The sequence below is a fragment of the Bacillus rossius genome, chromosome 1, assembly GCF_032445375.1.
Source record: "Bacillus rossius redtenbacheri isolate Brsri chromosome 1, Brsri_v3, whole genome shotgun sequence".
In the NCBI taxonomy this organism is placed as follows: domain Eukaryota; kingdom Metazoa; phylum Arthropoda; class Insecta; order Phasmatodea; family Bacillidae; genus Bacillus; species Bacillus rossius.
The window spans coordinates 24,138,273-24,159,704 of NC_086330.1; the positions used below are offsets into that span (position 1 = coordinate 24,138,273).

At 39.2% G+C, this 21,432-nt stretch overlaps 1 protein-coding gene across 1 annotated transcript in view; it reads left to right on the forward strand.

Annotated features, from left to right (window-relative positions):
- The window catches only part of LOC134533228 (uncharacterized), a 47,848-nt gene extending 29,405 nt beyond the window's left edge, over positions 1-18,443 (forward strand). The window contains exons 2-4 of the mRNA XM_063370631.1: positions 12,587-12,843; positions 15,584-15,847; positions 17,413-18,443. Coding sequence (XP_063226701.1) covers positions 12,590-12,843; positions 15,584-15,847; positions 17,413-17,689 — 795 coding nt within the window. The 5' untranslated portion in view covers positions 12,587-12,589 and the 3' untranslated portion in view covers positions 17,690-18,443. The remainder of the gene's footprint in view (positions 1-12,586; positions 12,844-15,583; positions 15,848-17,412) is intronic.
- The last annotated feature ends 2,989 nt before the right edge of the window (positions 18,444-21,432 follow it).

Genomic DNA, 21,432 nt, shown 5'->3' on the forward strand with positions numbered 1-21,432 from the left:
TCCACCGCACAGGATCTTCAATATGGACGAAACAGGGGTCACTACGGTTCCCAACAAAACACCCAAGATAATTAGCCCCAAAGGAAAAAAAAACTGTCTGCAAGGTGTCTAGCGCAGAAAGGGGGCAAACTGTAACTGCTGTATGCTCCATTGGCGCTACAGGTTTTTATGTGCCACCTGCACTAATTTTTCCCAGAAAAAGAATGAATAACATGCTCTACAAAGATGCTCCGACAGGAACTTTGCCTCTGATCAGTGACACAGGATACATGACCACAGATCTTTTTATTGAATGGCTCAAACACTTTGCAATGTATGTCAAACCATCACTAGACGATCCAGTTCTCTTAATAGCAGATAACCACTCAACTCACTGTTCTCTCGGTGCAGTTTTATTTTGCAGGGAAAACCACATAACATTTTTAACCCTACCCCCACATGGTAGTCATCTTACCCAGCCTCTGGATAGGGTTGTTTTTGCACCACTGAAGACAGCATATGCAACTGAAGCAGAAAAGTGGCTAGTACAAAATCCAGGAAAGGTGATAACTCTTTACCAAGTTGCAGGCATTTTTGGTGCTGCGTACAGTGCCACTGCGAGTGTAAAACTTGCTGAAAGAGCATTCAAAGCTACTGGAATAGAGCCATATGATCCTGATGTCATAAGCGAAGATATGTTTGCTCCATCATTGGTGACTGCTCAAATTTCTAATGAAGAGGGCATAGGGCTAGCCCTACATCAACCTGAAACCATGTCTACTGAAGTTGAGAAGAACTGTGATTCCAATAATTTGAATAACGATCAAGAAAATGGCAATTTGCTTTCTTCAGAACCCACAACATCTGGCACAATACGCATTCAAATTCAGTCAGTTCTGCCACTTCCACAACATAAGCGGCAAGAAAGCAAAAACAAAAGACCAGCTCAAAAATCAAATATCATAACTTCATCCCCTTACAAAAATATATTAGAAGAGAAAGAGAAGGCAAAGCAAGAAATAGAGAAGGCAAAAGCTGATCGAGCTCTACTGAAAACAAGACATGAGGCCGAGACAAAGAATGCGAATACAAAGAAAGTAAAGTCAAAAAATAAACTTAGAGCCAATTTTGAAACTGTTCAAAGTCAAGGTCCCTCTACAAGTCATGGTGAACCATCCACTGAAGTAACTACCTGCCCTGCTTGTAAAGAATCCTATGACGAAGACTGGATCCAGTGTGGAATATGCAACGACTGGTGGCATGAAGGATGTTCCAGTTATGAAGGCTATGGACCTTTTGTGTGCGACTACTGTTGATGCGGACTCTTACCCTCACTGATGCGGACTCTTACCCGCATAGTAGGCCAAGAGTACGCATTTGGCATTATTTTGTAAAACATTTTTATTCGTCTCATGTTTAAATCATAATTGCTAGAAAAAAATTCTGATGTTTCCTGATTGAGTAAAGCATGTTCTGTAAAATTTGTGTTTAGATATCATTTCAATTACTGCCCTAAAAAATTACCAACTTTCTAAGTGCGCACTCTTATACTCCTTTCCCCTATATTTGTTCTTTTGATTATTAAAAAAAAAGTAGCATCGGTCGGCGAGTGCAGTAATAATAGGTTATGTTACAATTTTGACTAAAAAATTATTATCTCATATAAACGATCGTATAAAAAGCCAACTGCTTTTATTTAGTATTCAATGAAAAAAATTGTTATTTTCAATTAACTCCTTTGTATTATACATAATAACAATAATTCAGTGATAATAATTCAATCCAATTCATAAAATTATGCAATTTTTCATCAATGTATTCTTATGACGTTATCACGTAAAATTATCGTCCGTAAACCGACTTTACAGATAACCCCCCCCCCCCCCCCTTTTTTTTCTTCGTAATTGTGTTACAAGATCGCAGTCTTGACATACATAAATGCGCTTTTGTCACCCTTTTAAATTGCAACAAATGTGTCGCGTCTATAAATGATGTATGTTATTCATAAACTATGTGTTTAAATGCTATCCTTCTATGTAGGCCTAGGTATACAACAAATGGTCAAAATGCGTATGAGGAAACTAGTGATTTTTTCGTTAGTGAAGTAGCAGCCTTGCAATTTTTTTTCTAGGGCTTTATAACATTTTATTTAGCTGATAAAAAGTTAAAAGATTGAAGGAAAAAATAAAAATATTGTTGAGTCTTTGTCCGTGAAGCATTACATACACATTACAATCAAATTCACGAATATTTCACAAACATTCTTATCAATGAACGAAAATCCTTGCAGCTACCCATCTTAGCGATCACTTTCACCACGCCATGTTGTCTTCTTAGTTTTTATCCCAGATTCATCATGTGCAACACCTAAATAAAAAATAATATAAATTCGGTTTCTCATGTTTAAAAGTAATAATAATTTTGTGGTTTTATAAAGTTGAAACTAAATAGAATAAATACCCGATGTCTTAAATATAAATAACATACAGTAGCTTGAAACTGTTATTTATTTTTCCAAGGTTCGATTTAGCGTCGAGGTATCACAAAAGAATAGCCTATGGTGTACATTCTGTATTGCACAGACCCGAACAAGCCCGAATATCTACCTTCGGCCAACTTCGTCAGTTTTTTTGTTTATTACTTTACAAAATTGTGGATGGTTGGTTATGTTAGGTTAGTATAGCTACATTAAAAAATACTGTCAAATCATTTAATGCCGACGTTGGCCGAAGGTAGATATTCGGGCTTGTTCGGGTCTGTGCAATACAGAATGTACATCGTAGGCTTCCCATCACAACAACAGGCTCTCTGCTCTATACGGTGTTCACCCCGTGCACGGAGGTCTGTCTGATGTTGTTGCTCTGACGGTCAGTACAGACCACGGTCATATAGACAGGTCTGGCAACTTACCTCCGTTCTCCGTCCGCTTAGTGAAGCTTACGGCGGCCTGTAGTAGTGGAACCATAGGCGTACCCAGGGGGGGTGTTTTGGGGGTTCAAACCCCTCCCGAAATAAGGCAAGAAAATTTTGAACACTCATGTCATTCGAGCTCAATTTCTAAATACAGAGCAACGAGAGAAATAGTCACCAAGCAGCCCAATTGGTAAGTAAACGTAAACAAATTTGAATGCAGTGGTTGGTTCATGATAGGTCAGTCTAAATTCTCAAATCGCGGTGATTGGTCTATGGAATAATCAGTTCAACTCTACTTTGATTATGTTTTAGATTGGCTTAGTATAATTGGGCATTGAGTAACAGTAGAGATTGCGACCTAATTTCATACAAAACTCTATAAAACTATTAAAACGTGGGGGGATGGGATGGGACGTTTTTTGCTCGTTTTGTCCAGTCAGGTACTTTCATTTAAATGCTGTAGCTACATCTGTACGTATAACACGAAGAAAAAAGTTTGATTATCGCAAGGTGCGTAATTTTAAACGACTGTTACAAACATTGAAAAGCTGAAATGTAAATTTCTCGCCTCAGATGAAAGGGACCTCGTTGAGTGCAACGTGGTGTGAAGTTGTGTTTGAGTCAGTAGCTTAATTGCCTCCACTCAATGTGTAGGTGTTTTTAGCGAAAATTGTAACAGAACAATATAATTTATTATATATATATATAATATACTAGCTGCCCGAACCAGCTTCGCACGGCTATACTAATGGGGAAAAAATGAGACTAAATATCCCATTTACAGTAATAAAAAATGAAATAAAATGCAATTAATTTCGACAACAATTTATTACAATGCTTTGTAATGTATCGGAGAGAAAACGAGCAGCACCGATGGTTTCCCGACTCGTGCACGCAACGTACAATTGATGTACCCGTACTTCGCTACGGCAGTTTGCAGGCAGTACACTCTTGCGCCGCTCATTATACATGCCCCTCCTTGTGGGTACGCCACTGCCGCACCTCGAATGGAAAAAAAATCAAAGCAATGCTCGTTGTCATGGAGACGCAGAAGGCATAAACAATGCAAAATCCCGCTGTCCCACTGTTGCCCGGGCTTAACCACCCTTGGGAGTTGATTTTCGGAAAACGTCATCCTGCATAACATGAGGAACAATACTGTCAAGTTCAAGTCTGTAGGATATAAAATTGAAAAAAAAAAAAGGCAATTTTTGATTTTTAAAGTCCCCGTAAAATTTCAACGGTGATGAGGACTGCATTAACAGTGAATTAGTTGTTGCCATAGAGACGAATGAAGCATCAACAAAGCAACAGCCGTTGCCATAGTGATTTTCTACCAAAAACTGGAATTTTGATATTTTACACCCTCAAAACTCCCTTTGGGAGCTAATTTTCGGAAAATCATATCTTAGTGAGCGTCTACATACATCACAAAATGAGTAACTATGCTAAGTTTCAATCGGTTGAAAGATTTCAAGTCAATCGTAATGAGTCAGTCAGTTGTATTTCGCACAAATATATTTTTAAATTTAAATAATTTTAGATAAAATAATAATTAAATCTATACAGAAATATGCCTCGAATTGAAAAAAAATCGATCCAAGCGATGCTCGTTGCCATGAAGACGCAGAAGGCATAAACAATGCAAAATCCCGTTGTCATGGAGATGGAGTACCCACTGTTGCCAGTGCTTAACCACCCTTGGGAGCTGATTTTCGGAAAACTCTGTCATTAATCGAAATAAAATGTAGCCTATATATAAAGTTGAACAAAGTTACAAATATTTGGGCGAAATTTCATTAAAATCAATGCAGTAGTTTCAGAAATTAGCCCGGACAAACATCGTGACACGAGATTTTTATATAAGTATATAGATTTAATTCTGTTTTGCTACACTTGAATTGTAAAGCCTGATTACAACAGCCCGTCGCATCCGTCCGTCATCCGTTCGTCCGTCAGCCGCCAAGCGATATACAACTTCATTTCACTTCACTGCTTGGATTTTGGCCTTGAGCAGTATCCGTTTAGCCAGAAATATCAATTTCATTATTCTTTTTTATCATCTTTCAACGCAAGTGTATATTTTGAATGTCTCGATTTTACTCCTATGCCTTACCCGGGACTCGAACCCAGAACCTCTCCACCATAAGCCGGTGTGCATCCGACTACGCTACGTAGGTCGGCTGGCGATTTACAACACTCCGCTCGTCCGTCATAATATTTCTCCATGTCAGTGCTGACAACTAACTGTTGAGAAAACTTAACAATCTGGGGAAAAAAATAATCATATGTAATTATATTACTTAATAAACAATTATGTAAAGTAAGAACTTGAAATTCATTAAATTCAGAGTGGTTTTTTTTTTCGGTATGTATTTGCACGTTTCCAGAGTTACCATACGTAATTATAATACTTCCGTGACTTAGACCATTTTTGTTTCAAAAAAGAGCTTTCGAAACGTGTCTAAACGTAAGTTAAGAAATGATTTTGGAATCAGCTAAACAATTAAACAAACTTGAATACATTTTAATATAATATTTTATATGCAAACACCTGGAAGACATTAGGAGGTTATAGTTTCATCCGTTCACCCGTCAAAAGTATAAAGTTACCAAGCTTTAGACGGACGAGTGGATGACATTTTTCAGTCCATCTTATTGGGTGCAGGTTACGTCATTGACAGACGGATGACGGATGGACGGGCTATTGTAATTCCGGCCTTAGTTGCTATCACCCTTAAAATCAAATTATACAGCAATTATTCTATTGTCATGCCGTCAACTTATTAGGAATAAGTTTGTAAAGTGCGTACGTAAATTCGTTAAGTTAACTAATTTTATATATATATATATATATATATATATATATATCTTTTTTGGGGGGTTTTGAAGGTATTTTAATATTGTAATGTGAACATACGTAAGTTAATTGAAAGAAAAAATACGTACAAATTACATATCAACAATATCCCAGGTTAAAAAATGAAATTTGAGACTATTATATTTATTTATTCAAGAAATAATTAATTTTTGGTGTTTGTGCAGTTTTTCTTAAAAATCTGGAAGAACACCCCCCGAAAAAAATTCCTGGGTACGCCTATGTGGAACACATTATTAACATTGGATTAAATGGGAGTTTCATACAAAAGTAGGCATTCTCAGCCCCCCTCCCCCCAATTAACCAAGCGTTCAAAGGATTCTTCTTATTCGCGGTGTAACGTAAAGTTTTGTAAATCGGAACGATCGTAGTTACGATGCGCAGATTTTGAGCGTTTGCTAATAGCATTGTGTTGTGTGGTACTCATTTTTTTTTCCACAGCGCTTCCAAACTCCCCCCTCCACAATCCAAGATCACTGACAGATCCACTTGCTTGTTGTTGGGTGTGGACTTTACTGAGAAGTAAAGTGCAAATTAGTGACTTGCAATGTTGAACGTTTTATTGACGAGATTAAATGGAGGCCGTGTATTTGGAATACGACCTCTGAATATTTAAAGAACAGGGAACTTATGAAGCTGGAAGTTGGTATAATTGCATCGTGAATACTGTCAGCACAGGCCACGGCTACCAAAAGTGTCTGCGTGTGCAAGCGCGTGGAGGAAATGCAGTGTTGGCACCTAGTAAACACGAACGTATGGACAAAATGGGTCTTTCTCGCTGGCGCATATTGAAGTAACATCAGATATTCTTTGTATGCTACGTGTCTTCCACCCGCTCCTAGGTTACTTTTTCATAAACCTTTAATATGAAAAACAAAAACACACATACTTTATGTACCTACGCTTTTAGTATCACGTCCTGTTTATGCACATAAATGTACGCCTAGTATTTATGCAAATGGCGGCATAAATGTGTATAAATTGAAGTGTCTAATTGAAATAACTCTTACATTATAACTAATACTACATTTTGAAAAGAATAAACCTTAACATAGTATAAAAATATGGAAAGGGAAGCGGTATTTTGTGGAATTCGTTCCCAAAACTAATCAAAATTGTCAAAACTGATCAAACAACCACTTCCAAGAAAGCAGTTTGGCGGTTTAGCCAGGCGGCCACCGTTACAATCTAAGACTACGACAGTACGTAGGTGTCTATGTGTGCCAACTCTTAGTCGTTCGTACAGAGTACTTGAAAGGACCTTTGAATATATATATATATATATATATATATATATATATATATATATATATATATATTCAAAGAAAGGACACAAGGTAACTTGCTGGACGAGTGATGCTGGTTGCATGAGGCATTTTCCAATTTTTTTTGTTTTGATAAAACGATAGCACTTTTTCCCGATAAATGTTTTAGCATTTTGGAGATACATATATCAAGGAACCTGGGCCTAACATGGCTCACCTAATGTTTGAAACATAAATTAACTTTCAGGTGTATGACACATCAAGGGATGACTTATGTACGCATTCATGTAAACGCGAGAGGGTTTTTTTTTTTTTTTTTTTTTTTTTTACAAAATGGTGGCTAGTGTACAGAAGTACCATTTTATTATCTGTTCGTGGGGATTCTCAAACTTGGAAGAGAAACCGGAGTGCATTTAAGTCCAAGTCGGACACGCGAATTTTACGATTATTGTGGTTTTTTTTAAACTTTTGTATGAAAGTAAAAACTTAAGTTAGATTAGATGTATTATGGAAATACACTTCTCGTAAAATATTATTTCATTATATTTTCTGGGTGGGTAAATTTTTTCTCGTCCAGATGAACGTAGGTAAATAAAATGAAAGGTTTGTTGGGTCAAATCAGCTTCATTTAAAAAAACACTATAATCGTGAAAACACGCGAGTTCTCGGAAGATGGTGGTGTTACTTGCCACCAGCCGCCAAGTCACCCGAGCGAGCGATGAGCTGGCGTCTGGCGTCTGCGCGGGGCTGATGTTGGCTGGAGGGGGCGCAGGATGGGTGACTGTTTAGTTGACCACAAAACGTGAAAGAAAAGGCGAATAAAAAAAACAATATGTACTAATATCACATATAGGATTTAAGTATAAGTAATGCCACAGTAAAAAATAAGTTAAGTTTCTGTACTCTGTCAAATGTTTTTTTTAAATATTGTAATCAAACATTGTTACATATTTAAAACTGTAATTTTTTTTTGTGTTTCCATGAATTTACGGTACGTGAAGTAAAACATACACTCAAACACTGGTACGTACGTACACGGGGTTTAATTTAACCCAAAGTACACGGGGGCAAATAAAATTATGTCTCGTACTTTTATTGCTGTTGGAGAGGATAAAAGGGGAGGGTGGGGTGCTAATCACATCTCGTGCTTCAGGCGAAGGAGGAAAGCCTAGATGCGTCCCTGAGCGAGTGAATCGCCGGCCGGTGTTGAACGCACGCCCGTAGCGCGAGGGTAAATGCATTCCTTGCCACATTCGCGCAGTCGCGTGTGTCTGATGCGTCGCAGATCCGGATATGGCATCTGATTGGTCCACGTGACCTGTGACCTCAGGTGCTGATGGTACAGTCGCGCTGAGCGGATCTGTCTGACCGGAGCTGGCGTACTTGGAACTTCCGAAGTGACGCCATGAATAATCTTCGCCAACAAGATATAATATGTCAGATAGCGCAAGAATAATTTCCAAACAAAAATTATAATCTTAGATTTATTTAATTTAGTGTTGATCATCATTTTGTTACACACACCAAACGAAGTAGGTACTCAAAAAAGTAAACAAAAATCACAAAAGCGCGTAGGCGTAAAAGTAAACTGTTTTGGCCCACATGTATATTAAAGTCGAACACATTTTCAAGAAATTGTATCGAAATTTCATTAATAGGCTACGCATTTGATTTAATCTCAATTTTGTATAAATCTCTCGAGTAAAGCCACTCAATCTACGGTCATGTTGCGAACAAGATGTATGAACTACGCGAATGTGGCACGCTAGGAAACTAGTCGGACGGCATGGTCGAACATGGCGGCCAGACGGACGCGACTCGGCGACTGGGCGACTGTGCAGCGGCGCCGGCGCTATCTGATGGACCGGCCGGCTCTCGGCCAGTGAAAGTGCTCTGTGACTACTGTAGCGCAACTGCACACCCACTCGCGCCGCCCTCTTCCACCTGGTTTCTCTTTCCAAGGACATTCGCCGCGGACCTGTTCCCCCCAGCGCTGACCCACTCATCACCCGCCATCTTGCATTCATAGTTCCTATTGTTCATTCCACATCCGCACGAAGAACTATGTTTGAAACGTGTCTTCAGAAGTTAAAACTAACAAATCTATCATTCTCACCCCAACGAATGGAAAGAATTTGAAAGAAACAGCTGGGAAAATTGGTTCTTTTCCATCTTTACCCCCCCCCCCCCCCCTTCACCTCACACACACACTAATTTGTAAATCCTGCGTACGCTTCTGCTGCTGTACAATCGCAGGAAACGAACTTCTAGAATGTTAATATTATGTAATATTCAAAACCAAATTAGTTAGTTATGAATATTTACCTCCAGGGGCAGGAAATCTGTAGGATTAGCAACGACGTGGAAAAAGTATTTGGGGGGGGGGGGGGGGAACTTGACTCAAGTTTTGCGCGTGGGTCTAACCCACACAAGTCATCAGTGAGCCGCTTTATGATTCCAGGAAAGAGGGGGGGGGGGGACCCTTTGGAACCCCCTGGGATCTATGCCCATGCTTGCTTCTGGACTTAACTCAAACAGCAGACAACGTGTGGTATCCTATATGGCAATAAGTTTTGCAGTAAAAGAAAATGTGAAATGCTTGTGCAGTAAAAACATCCGCCCGCGGGAATCACCCTAGAACAAAAGTAACGACACAGAAATGTTATCAGTCAACATTGTGGGTGAAGCCGAGACTTAAAATACCCATATGCCTACTCGCCTGAATGAGGTATTTTGGTTTCAAGGCTCGGACTTTGGATTTATGATTTATTTATTGTATTGCCTAATTTCAGATTTTAGTCAAGTAATATATATATATAAAGTGAGCACCCGAATGCTTAGTTCAGATGTGGAATCAAATAAAAATAATTTCTACTGACCGACCCGACGCCTGAAAAGTCCAGAAAGGCGGCGTTTATTCGCGCCACTCGGAGCGGTGGCCTCGGGAAACCCGCAGAATTCCCAGGCCGGTTAAAGTGTCGGTGACAATAGTCCGTGACGGGGTGGTGAACGAGGAGCGGAGGGGGGTGGTTAGCCAGACCCTTGTGATCCGGCCGGGCACGCGTGGCATGCGTGACGCCAGCGCCCGTGCTGGGCCGCTGGCCAGCCTCGCTGGAAGGCCCGCTCAGGTACCTGGCCTTGCCTCCTAGCACGCATGTAACAGTATGTATATATAACATATGCTATACGCCTTTGTGGTTGGATCTGAACAACTGGTGTATTTCAAATAACAGAGAAAGTTTTTAAGTGGGAACACTTTCCTGGATGACGTTTAGTCGTATAAATTTCTACAAACACGCAAAACTTGTTGCTATTGTAAAACGATTTCTTTGAAATAAATGGGAGTGAAATTTCAGAAAAAAATTTTTAATGGATTTTTGTAACAGTTTGGAATGTTTATATTGATATAAGTAATTATTTAAAGTCCCCGGTGACCTGTTTATGATTTGTAATAAGAAAAAAAAAACAAAAAAAAACACAAGCCTGCTTACATTTGATTGTTGACAAAATCGTAGGCTTACGTGATGTATTTTGAGGCAGGGAAATTTTTTTGGGGTGTCCGGCGTGGGGGGGGGGGGGGGGGGGGTTGCATTAATTTTTTTCGCCTAGGGCGCCAATTTACCTTGCACCGGCCCTGCACTATCTCTATCTCTTCTATATATAAATCTCTATATAGCTCTATACATCTATAGGTATATCTCTTTATCTAACCCATTTCATTTTCTATACCTCGCTCTATCTCAACTTATCTCTCCGTCTCTATCTCACTCTATATGTATAGGTATATCACTCTATCTCTGTCTCTCTTTTATATTTAAATAAATTGTGTTATGCGTGCGCACTTATACAACAAACACAGACGAAGTGCCGCTATATAAAATGAAATAAACACATTTTTTGACACGATTCGTGCTCCAATTATTGAAAAATAGTTATACCGTCTCAGTAACCTTCATGGGCATGCGCATAACAAATCACCAAAATTTCATGGCAATCGTATGAATGGTATAGGAACGCATACGGCACAAACAAACGAAAATTAAAGACATGACAAACGCATCAAACGATGGTGTGTTTAAAATTCAAGGCAACTCTATATATTGACGAAGTTAAGAACAAAACTGTTATTAGCGCCTCTAAGCGGACTGGTCTCACCAAGGAGAAAAATATTAATTTGCCAGACCTTACTATGTGTATTATAGTGTGTCAGACATCGAGAAATGACACTCACTCACTTTTTGTATGTCTATGACCTATGATTTTTTCTGTTATAAAATGTAATTCTCACTTTTTCGCTCCCTTAGGGATGGAATTTCATATTAATATGTGGTCTATGTGTTAATCCAGGTAATGAGCTCGCTGTAGGCGGGGAAGGTTGATCAAGTGTTAATTGATCAGCTATCGACCGGGGTTAAAGATATAAAATTCTATTGAACATTAGGGGTTGGGGGTAGAAGGGTGAAAATTTAGGGTTGTATGTATTTTTTAATGCCACATTATAAAAAAAATAAAATAAAAAATGTTCTCCAAAAATTAAAAAAAAAAAAAAATATTTTTGGGGTGGACACTTAGGGGTATGAAAAATAGATAGTAGCCGATTCTCAGACCTACTGAATATGCATACAAAATTTGATAAAAATCGGTCAAGCCGTTTCGGGGGAGTATGATAACTAACACTGTTACACGAGAATTTTATATATATATATAATGTGTGTGTGTTATTAAATGAAAACCGACATGAATTATAGAATTCTTCGAAACACAATCCCTACCGCTTCTGTGTAAGAGGCGTGTCGTGCCATAATGGGGAGGACATACATTAGTGCAGCCCACCAAGATTTACAATAATCCTTCCGAAATACTCTCTCTGTAACCTAATGTAACAAAATTGCTGTAATTTTCTTATTCTATCTTAGTTTCTTTTCTTTTAAAATCTGTATTGGAATGATCCGGTCCTACCCCCCCTGGCTATGTCCCTGCAGGGAGAGATAACTTCCCCCCATAGCTACCTCCCTGCAGGGGGAGGTAACTTCCCCCCCTGGCTACCTCCCTGCAGGGAGAGATAACTTCCCCCCTGGCTATGTCCCTGCAGGGGGAGGTAACTTCCCCCCTGGCTACCTCCCTGCAGGGGGAGGTAACGGCCCCCCCCCCGATACCTCCCTGCAGGGGGAAGTAACTTCCCCCTTGCTACCTCCTTGCAGGGGGTGGTAACTTTCCCCCTTGCTACCTCCTTGCAGGGGGTGGTAACTTTCCCCCTGGCTACCTCCCTGCAGGGGGAGGTAACGGCCCCCCCCCCGATACCTCCCTGCAGGGGGAAGTAACTTCCCCCTTGCTACCTCCCTGCAGGGGGAAGTAACTTCCCCCTTGCTACCTCCTTGCAGGGGGTGGTAACTTTCCCCCTTGCTACCTCCTTGCAGGGGGTGGTAACTTTCCCCCTAGTTACGTCCCTGCAGGGAGAGATAACTCCCCCCCTGGCTACCTCTGCAGGGGGAGGTAATCTCCCCCCCCCCCCCCGGTTACCACCATGCCCAACTGCACGTCCTGTCCGCAGGCGATGGCGCGCAAGCTGAAGAGCAACCACTACGTGGCCGCGAGCCCCGTGTCGCAGCACTCGCCCGCGCCCATGTACGCCAACAGGGGCTACTCCACGGACGGCGAGGAGAGCCAGCGCACGGCCTCCGAGTACGTGCCGCGGGAGCCGCCCGCCAGGCCGCACCGCGCGCACCGCCCCCGGCCGCCGCCCTCCGACCCCGAGGGCTCCGACATCTACGTCACCAGCGCCGCCTACCGGGCGCCCTCCGAGATCAGGTACCCGCTCTCTCCCACGTCCCGAGTCTTTCTGCTGTGCATACAAGAATGTTTTAGCTATACATTTTAATAGTATCAAATGTAAGCGTTGTAGTGTGTTGGTTCAATGTCACAGTATAAGAGTAACTCAAACAGTTTTAGATTAGCGCATGCGCGAATATTGCTTTTTGACGTGAATACGTCTTTAAAATTGGTTCAATAGTGGGAGGCTATTAAAAAAAAATAACAAAATCGGGGGATAAAGTTGGATGTTGCAGCTACATATCTATGATCTCCATTCAAAATTTAATTACACCACTGGATAGACGAAGGATCAAAAAATTCGTTACGCTAAGTAGTGAGGACTGTGACGCATTGCGCGCGGTGGAGGGGGTAGCGCCGCCATTTTGAGGTAATTTTGCTGCGTTTCGAGATTTCCATTTAGTATAACATTAGACTCGAAGCTACGACGTTCGTTTGAGTTCAAATCGTCAGCTCTCGTTAAAATCTATAGATTGCATATATAAAACATCAGTTTCTATATTTTTTTCCATAGATTTATTCCATAAACATGAATATTTTCCTAATATTTTAATTAACTTTTCTATCGACTTGACAAATTAAAGCACAATAGCCTACTTAGATAAATTAAACTTCATAAAAAGGAAACGCAGAAGTACAGCACAGTTCCGCACGAAAACAGGTGTTTTTGTTTATCTGCGCATGCGCGAAGTCAGCGAAGTCTTAGAGAAGTAGCCGAGAACCAAACACCTGGCGACGTCGCCAACACAGCGAACATAACTTTGTGTGGCCAATGACAGCTGAGATGCAGCTGGCTGGCTGTATTTCACTCGCATGGCGATCGTGGCGCCCTGCGTGGCCGTAGCCTCAGACATGCTTCAAATCATAGTTTTTAAGTGATGTGTATCTTTTGTTAAATTTAATTTATGTATGCTTCAGCTTGGCAGCTCTATTAGCTTCTGATGGGCTGCCATGTGCTAAATGTTGGGCTAGATGGTACCTGTGCTACGACCTGTAGCATGGGACACATTTGGCAACGTGCTAGAAGGGCGTGCGCATGTTTGGATCACATCACAGACCATTCTTAAGGCCCCCGCCCACCCGGGCACACACACTGTGTGTAGAGCTTCAGAAACAAACCACCAGACGAGAAAACTGCTCGAAATATCCGAGTGGTGTCTGATACGAAAAGCATTTAAGAATGCTCTAAGGGCGAGTTAGTAGTTCTGTTTACGTATTCATTTTTATTAACAGTTCTTTTAGAAAGTGAAAATGATTAAAACGCGTGTTTTCAGAATATTTTTTAAACATGAAATGCCTTGTGAAGTATCTTGAAAGCACTCGAGGTCCTTGCATTAAACCTATCTTCATATCTTCGCAATCTTATATTATGATTACCGCTCCGATTTCATGGACTCCTATGCACGACTAGAAGATTGCGCGCCAGTAGCACCAGTAAACGTCGCACTCACCATCCCGTCTCACCGACACTCGCTAGGGGCAACGGTCCGAGCGTACGTCATAGGGGCTACCCTAGGGCACCGCCCCTTTTAATACTGACACTCTGTCATTCAATTGTAGACCCATATTCAGTATAACTTGAACGTAATATCATTAAAAAAAATAATAACTAAATTTCTTAAGATGAGTTTAGCAATACAATTGTCGAAGTTCAAGTTCCAGGTTGGCTATAGAAAAAAGGGTTGTTTTAAAGAGTTTATTTTTCAAATTTTTCAAAAAAAAAACCTCCGAATTCCCATTCTATGGGGATACCAAAATATTAGGGCCCCTCTAAAGTAAATGGCCCAGGACCCGTAAAATTAAGGGACACAACTGCTTAACAAGGTTAAATCTTAAATAATAAATTGTTACAAGAAAAAAATTTAATGGTTTGTAAACTATGCAGGGAACGCACGATGCTTTAGCACAGTACGCCACATCTATCATGAAAATGAAAATAAAAAATTGTCAATTATGATTTTTTAAAACGTTGTTTAACCTTCACAGTTCACACAGTGAACATGATGCAAGTATATAATAAAAAGAACATTGGGCGTCTATGCACATAATGTCTACGTCTTTTTTTAAAGTTTTCGGAACAATTCTCTTCAAATATGGCCGTCGGAAAGGCAAGCCAAAACGCAAGAAAGTTGGAAGTTGAAGCATATTTTCGATAACGCTATTGCTCCTCGTGTAGTCTGGACATTTTGCATGGTGCGTCTCTAGCGTACAATGTATAACAGAGACATGGGCGTCGCAAGGATATATTTTTTGGGGGGGGACTTACAATTGATTTAGTTGTTGAGGAATATCCGTCCCCTGGAAGAAAAAAAAGCGGGGGGTCCGGTCCCCCGGGTAATTTGGTGTTTGAAGGAGCAAAAAGGTGGTTTATAGGCATTTTTCTTTCCTAAATATTCTAATTATAGTTGGTAGCAATACATAATTTATTTTTTTCTAAAAAAATATTTTCAGAGAACAAATTTGTAAAAACCACAGTTAACATATCTGTATTCGGTATCGGACCTGATTTCGATTTTACACGAAGATTGAATTAAAAAGTGCTCACATTACCACGATTGGACTAAATGCACCATGCGCAACATATGGGTTGTATCACAGAAATTATATTTTTAATATAACTACGAAACCAAATATTTTATTGGAGGGGACGAAATTGAAGACTTTTATTATTGGGAAGGGGGGGGAGACGCCAGCTTGCAGGAGCGGACGACTGTTGCAGCCGCGGGTCCCGGTACAGCCACCACAGCCGGGCCCCCAGCCACTACTCGTACCGCAGCGGGCGCGCCCCCTCCCAGGCGTCCACAGTGAAGACCAGGACCTCGCGCAAGGGGGGCGTCGTGGTGGAGACGATGGCCGCGCCCAACCCCTTCTGCCCCAACACGCGCGGCATGTGCTGCCTCATGCTGCTGCTCAACCTGGGGCTCATCCTCGTCACGCTGGGCTTCGTCGTCGTCATCCAGTTCCGGGAGCCCTTGTTCGTGTGGTGAGCACTGTACAGCACCGGTCAGCACTGTACAACACCGTGCCCACCAGTGGCGGATCCAGGATTTTTGTATGGGGGGGGGGGGGGGGGGTGTTAAATAGGATGGCCCCCCCCCCCCCAATAAAGCTAGGGGTCCGGGAGTCTACCCCCGGAAAAAATTTGGATTTTAAGGTGTAAAATAGTGCTATTTTAGCAGTTTTCGGTACTTAACTCTTCTCTTTTAATCCAAGATGGGGTGCCATTTTCAATTCTGGCCAGGGGCGCCAGTCACCTTAGCTACGCCACTGAGAGCCTGGGGCGTACCAGGGGGGGGGGAGATTAGGGGTTCTAACCCCCCTCTTAGCCCCAATTATTTTTTCTTAACTGAAAGCAGGTTAGCTAAAAGCCCGGGTGTCTTACTGCTATCACCGGCCACTGCACTGGAGGGGAAGAGTAAGCGAGCCCTACCGATTCTCCTTTCCTTCCCCTACCCCTGTCGAGAGCAGAAGCTATAAGGTTGTGACGCCGTGACGGGTCCCAAGCTTTCAAATATCTTACACCTACTGTATTTAACCAGCGCAGTAATTATAAGCAGGTGTTGACTGGGCTTCCAAAAGTGTAAGGATCGCTGTGTGTGTATAGAATTGAAACGACATGGTGTCATGTAACTCTTCAAGCTAGAGCTAATTGTTTCCAGGAATACATCAGTTCTGCCGAAACCTAACCCTTTTTATTCTTTTTTTTTTTGTATTGTCGAGCTTTGACACTTGATAAAAATATCTTTAATTAATTTCTTACTTCATAAATCAAACAATTTTTTTATAAAAAAATTAATAATAATATTATTACCATTACAATATTTAAAGTTAAGTACTGAAAACTGATAAAATAGCACTATTTTACACCTTAAAATCCAAATATATATATATTGGAGCAGTGGGTTATTGCATATTCTTTCATTGCATGCCAAAATTTAAGATGTAGGCCAAATGACATGCACGTTTAAAATTATGAATGTTAAGTTTAATAATTCTCTTCGTAAATAAAGCTGTGACATGCTTGGCATAAATGGATATTTATTTGTTTGTTTTTGATCCTTCCATCACAAAAGTAAATATTGCCATGGGCAGAGTGAACTTTAAGTGCTTAAGAAGTAAGAAAATAACTGCCAAATAAGCAGACACAAACACCTTTTGGCTGTGGACAAAAATTGTAATAGGGACATTATGGAAAACAGTAAGAAATAAGTGAGGCAAGTGATTGCATCGAATCTGGTGGTGAGGAGTGTAAAATTGCTGAAAGCAATCTCTCTTTAGCTGCACCAATGCTATTTGGCCAGTGTTTCCCATAGTGTCTGAGGGTCTTGCTATCTAGTTATTTTGCCACAACTTTGCAGTATTAGCTTTTGTATTTCATTTTACTACTCAGCGTGGTGCAAGACCTAGCCTAAAGCTTTAACCACTTTTAAGTCCACATTCATGGACCGTTGTAACGGCAATTTGAAAATAATCAGCGGTTTTTTCTCTGTTTTTTATTACGCATCAATTGTGGTACATCACAAGCTGGAGTGCTGCCCGATGTTTCAGGATACTCGGCATCGTGTTTCTGGTGTTTGGATTCCTCACGCTGTTCGGCAGCATCGTCTACTGCGTGTACGTGTGCAAGGACGCCAAGTCCCCGCGGGAGGTGAACCCCGACGAGCTTTACTGGACGCACCACTGGCAGAAGACCATAGGGTCGCCGGAGATCAGCGACCAGGCACAGGACAAGTTCCCGGACGACCGCTACAGCGACCGCTACTCCGCGGTCAGCAAGTACTCCGGGAAGTACTCCGACAGGGACCGCAGGAGCGACCGCTACTAGCGACGGCTTTACTGATCTCATGTGCTGGGACTGACATCTTGCAGACAGTTTGCAGTATGCATACCAGTAAACATTTGCTAGTGAGAAAATACAATGACAACAGCTTCTAATTCTTATGCTGTCAGATAGTTTGAAAGAAATAACATATGGTAGATAAATTTCTATATAAAAATAAATGGTTTGCAGTATTTACTACATACAGAGTAAAAACTATAATTGTCTATTAAAAATTCAAGGTTTCATAGACAGTGTAGTACTAGATACTGAATACTGAACTAACACATCTTCTAACAAAAGAAAAATATATTGTTATGAACGAACGGTAAGTGCTCTCATTCATAACTGTATTTCTGGGAACATATTACGTTATAAATAGTAACTAATACAAAATCTACATAATGTTTTATAGATGTCTGCTGACTGAATAAACTAGCCTTAAAATATACGTAATTTGTGGAGTAGTTAGGAACTTTAGCTTGTTGCCTACATTTTGAGTAAGAATTATACAACTTGCACTTAATTAACTTTTAACTGAACATGAAGGAAATCCAGTCTTAAGAGAAAAACTTGATTCGTGTGTGTGTGTGTGTGTGTCTCACAGTTTTTATATTTCTTAATTTCTTGACCAATTAGGTGCTATTTCAGGTGCTGTACCCTTTTTATTTCCTTTTGAAGTGCTCTGCATCAGAGCTTTTTCACTAAGTGTGTTTCAGAAGTGAAAACGTGAATAAATTGGTACAAGTTAATTGAAAGCTATTGCAAGACACATTTATTTGTCTCAATCTCGCACCCTACCATCAATATTGGAGACTCTTTAGCACACAGTGTGATGGTTTTAATAACATTATTTTTACACTTAATAAAAAGAACATAGTTAAAAGCGTAAATATAGATTACAATTATAGCAAAATGGTGCATGAAATTATAAATGTAAAATAATTTGAAATATATGAACTAATTTTTGTAAATAAAAATAATTAAATTATATATATAAAAAAAACAAGTATTTGTTTATTTAACCTGCAAACATTACAAAATTTATTAAATCCAATTTTTAAGCTCTTCAACCAACAGAATAAATAAGGTTTCAATGCTTTAATTTCATCAAGAAGTTAAAACTTAGAACTAGGTGTAAGTAATGGATGTAATTGACAATCAAGTAATTTTAAGTTACTGATCTAAATGTTTACATCAGGTATAGTAGCTTTTATTAAAAAATACATTTTCATGTCTATTGATAAATTTTACTGAATCTATTTCCTACAGTGATGAAAATTAATTTAGTAATAAAATTTTTAGGTAGTTCATTCATATGTATCTTACTTCTGCATAAAAAACTGGAGCAAATGCATTGCATTGGCTGAATTAATGCTTTGCAATTAAAAAATATCCTTTTTGGCACAACCTACAGGCAAAGGTGGATTTCAAAGTATGTACTGTACCTGCTTATTCTGGAAATATTCTCTAGTATTAAAAAATTACAGATAAAACATTTTTTCATATTCTATGCAGCAAAAATATTTCGAATGTTTTGAACTCGAGGTATCCAGCATCGACTAGCTTAGAACAATTTTCCATATTATGCCTGCTAAAGTAGTAGTGAATTTTGTGATCTTCACTTTTTTTTATCCCTTGCACTGATATGTGGGCTCATAAAAATTTGCTTTGGACCAAGGGTTCGAATAACATCATGATTTAAATTAAATCCGGACAAATTTGATAGTAAGGAAGAATGAAGTTTTTTTTTACAACCCCCTAACCCTCCTGACTTTACTGTAATATTCATCTCTTCAAAAATTGTTTCAACCAAAGGTTTTAGATAATGTTTAGAATTTTTGCAATAAATTATAATGGATTTGATAGTGAAACTAATTAAAGAAGTTATTATTTTTTTGTCTTTCAACTCTTGTTCTTTCCACCCCTGGTTTTAGACAAATTTAGGAAGTTAAAATAAATAAGAACGGATTCAATAGTATACATGGCACCGAAGTTTGATTCATATTTTTATTCCCTGTTTTATCAACACCTTGCATAATGGTTCATCTTATCAAAAAATGTTTCAGACCAAGATTTAGATTGAAAAAATAATATTTACAAACAATTTGAACAGGTTTGATGGTGTGCTTACGAAGAGAGTTATGAATGTTTTGACACCCCTTTCTATAATGGTTAGTCACATAAAAAATAATTTCAAACAAACGTTGTAGATAATATTTTAAGGTTTTACAATAAACAAGAATGGATTTAATAGTGTATTTGGTACGTCAATAATGAATTTTTTAAAATTCTACTCCTTTTATTCCATCCCTTGGTTCATTTTATCAAAAATTGTTTGACAAAAGTTTGTTAAAATTTATTTATTTAATATTGTAACATGCCCACCAACAGCTTATAAACAATTTTAATGAATTTGAAAGTGTGTCTACTAAGAGAGTAAAGAAATTTTTTTGTCCTTCAACCCTTGTTTTTTTTACACCCCTTGCTAAAATGGTTGGTTGTATAAAAAATTATTTCGAGTGAAAGTTGTAGATAATATTTTAAGGTTTTACAGTACAAGAAAGGATTTGATAGTGTATGTCACATGGATATATATTTTTTTAATTATACTTTTTTCCCCATCCCTTTTCTGCAATGGTTCATTTAAAAAAATATTTCAAACGTAAGTTTTAAATAAAAATTATACCATTTACAAACAATTCAAATGGATTCTAGTGTGCTTACTAATGGAATTACAATATTTTTTTATCCTCCAACCCTTGTTTTTTCCACCCCTTGCAGTTATGGTTGGTTATATCAAAAATGTGTTTAAACAAAATTTTTTGGTATTACCATTATTCTTCAAATGCTCAATGGGATTTAAGTCTGCCGATTGTGGAAAGATTTTTTAGTTGCTTTGGAACATTCCACGACGCTTATTGTCCTGTTGAAAGTAGTACATAGCTTAATATTTAGAATTCTTTCCCAAAAGGTTACTACGTAAATCCAATTTGCAAGCACTTGCTTTTAAATGTCGTTATAGATTGTACCATTCACAATGTTGTCCATTCATTGAATATTCCCAATCCCCTTAGATAACATGCAGCTATAAAACCATTATGGGTGACATCAGACCCAAAAATGTTAAGTTTTCTTTTATTGGTCCACATTTCTTTGCTCCAAAACTATTGAGGCTTTTCTTACAGTCATTGGCAAATTTTGAATCTAAGAGCCTGGTTCAGGTGAATAACATTGGACTCTTCTTAGGTCTTTGTTCATTGAATCCTGCTGGATAGTCTTATTACTTACTTTTTCCCTCAAATTATAGCCCTTACTAGCCAGTTTCACTATCAACTTCCGTCAAGTCCTGACTCAGTTCTTCCCTCTTCTGCATACTGAAAACAATCATAAAAACCAATACACCACAGCAAGAAGCTTTAGGCAAGTATAGATGTCGATATGTACACAGATATTGTGACGTTGGACAGATGAAAACTCAAGTGCATGCTCTTATACTATTTACATACGTTGTACAAGTGTAACAGAATATGCATTGGAATGAACACACATACTGAATACATTTAAGCATCCAGAGTTTTGCACTTTAATTTTCCCTCAGGTCTGTATGCACAAGAAAGGTACATAATGTAAGTAGGGAGAGTGGGCCAGAGTGAGACATGTCTTTTAACTCCATCTATTACTAAATGGGAATTTGTTTCAATATTTCCCATGTTGGTACCCTTCGTGACCTCCATTTTGATTGTTTT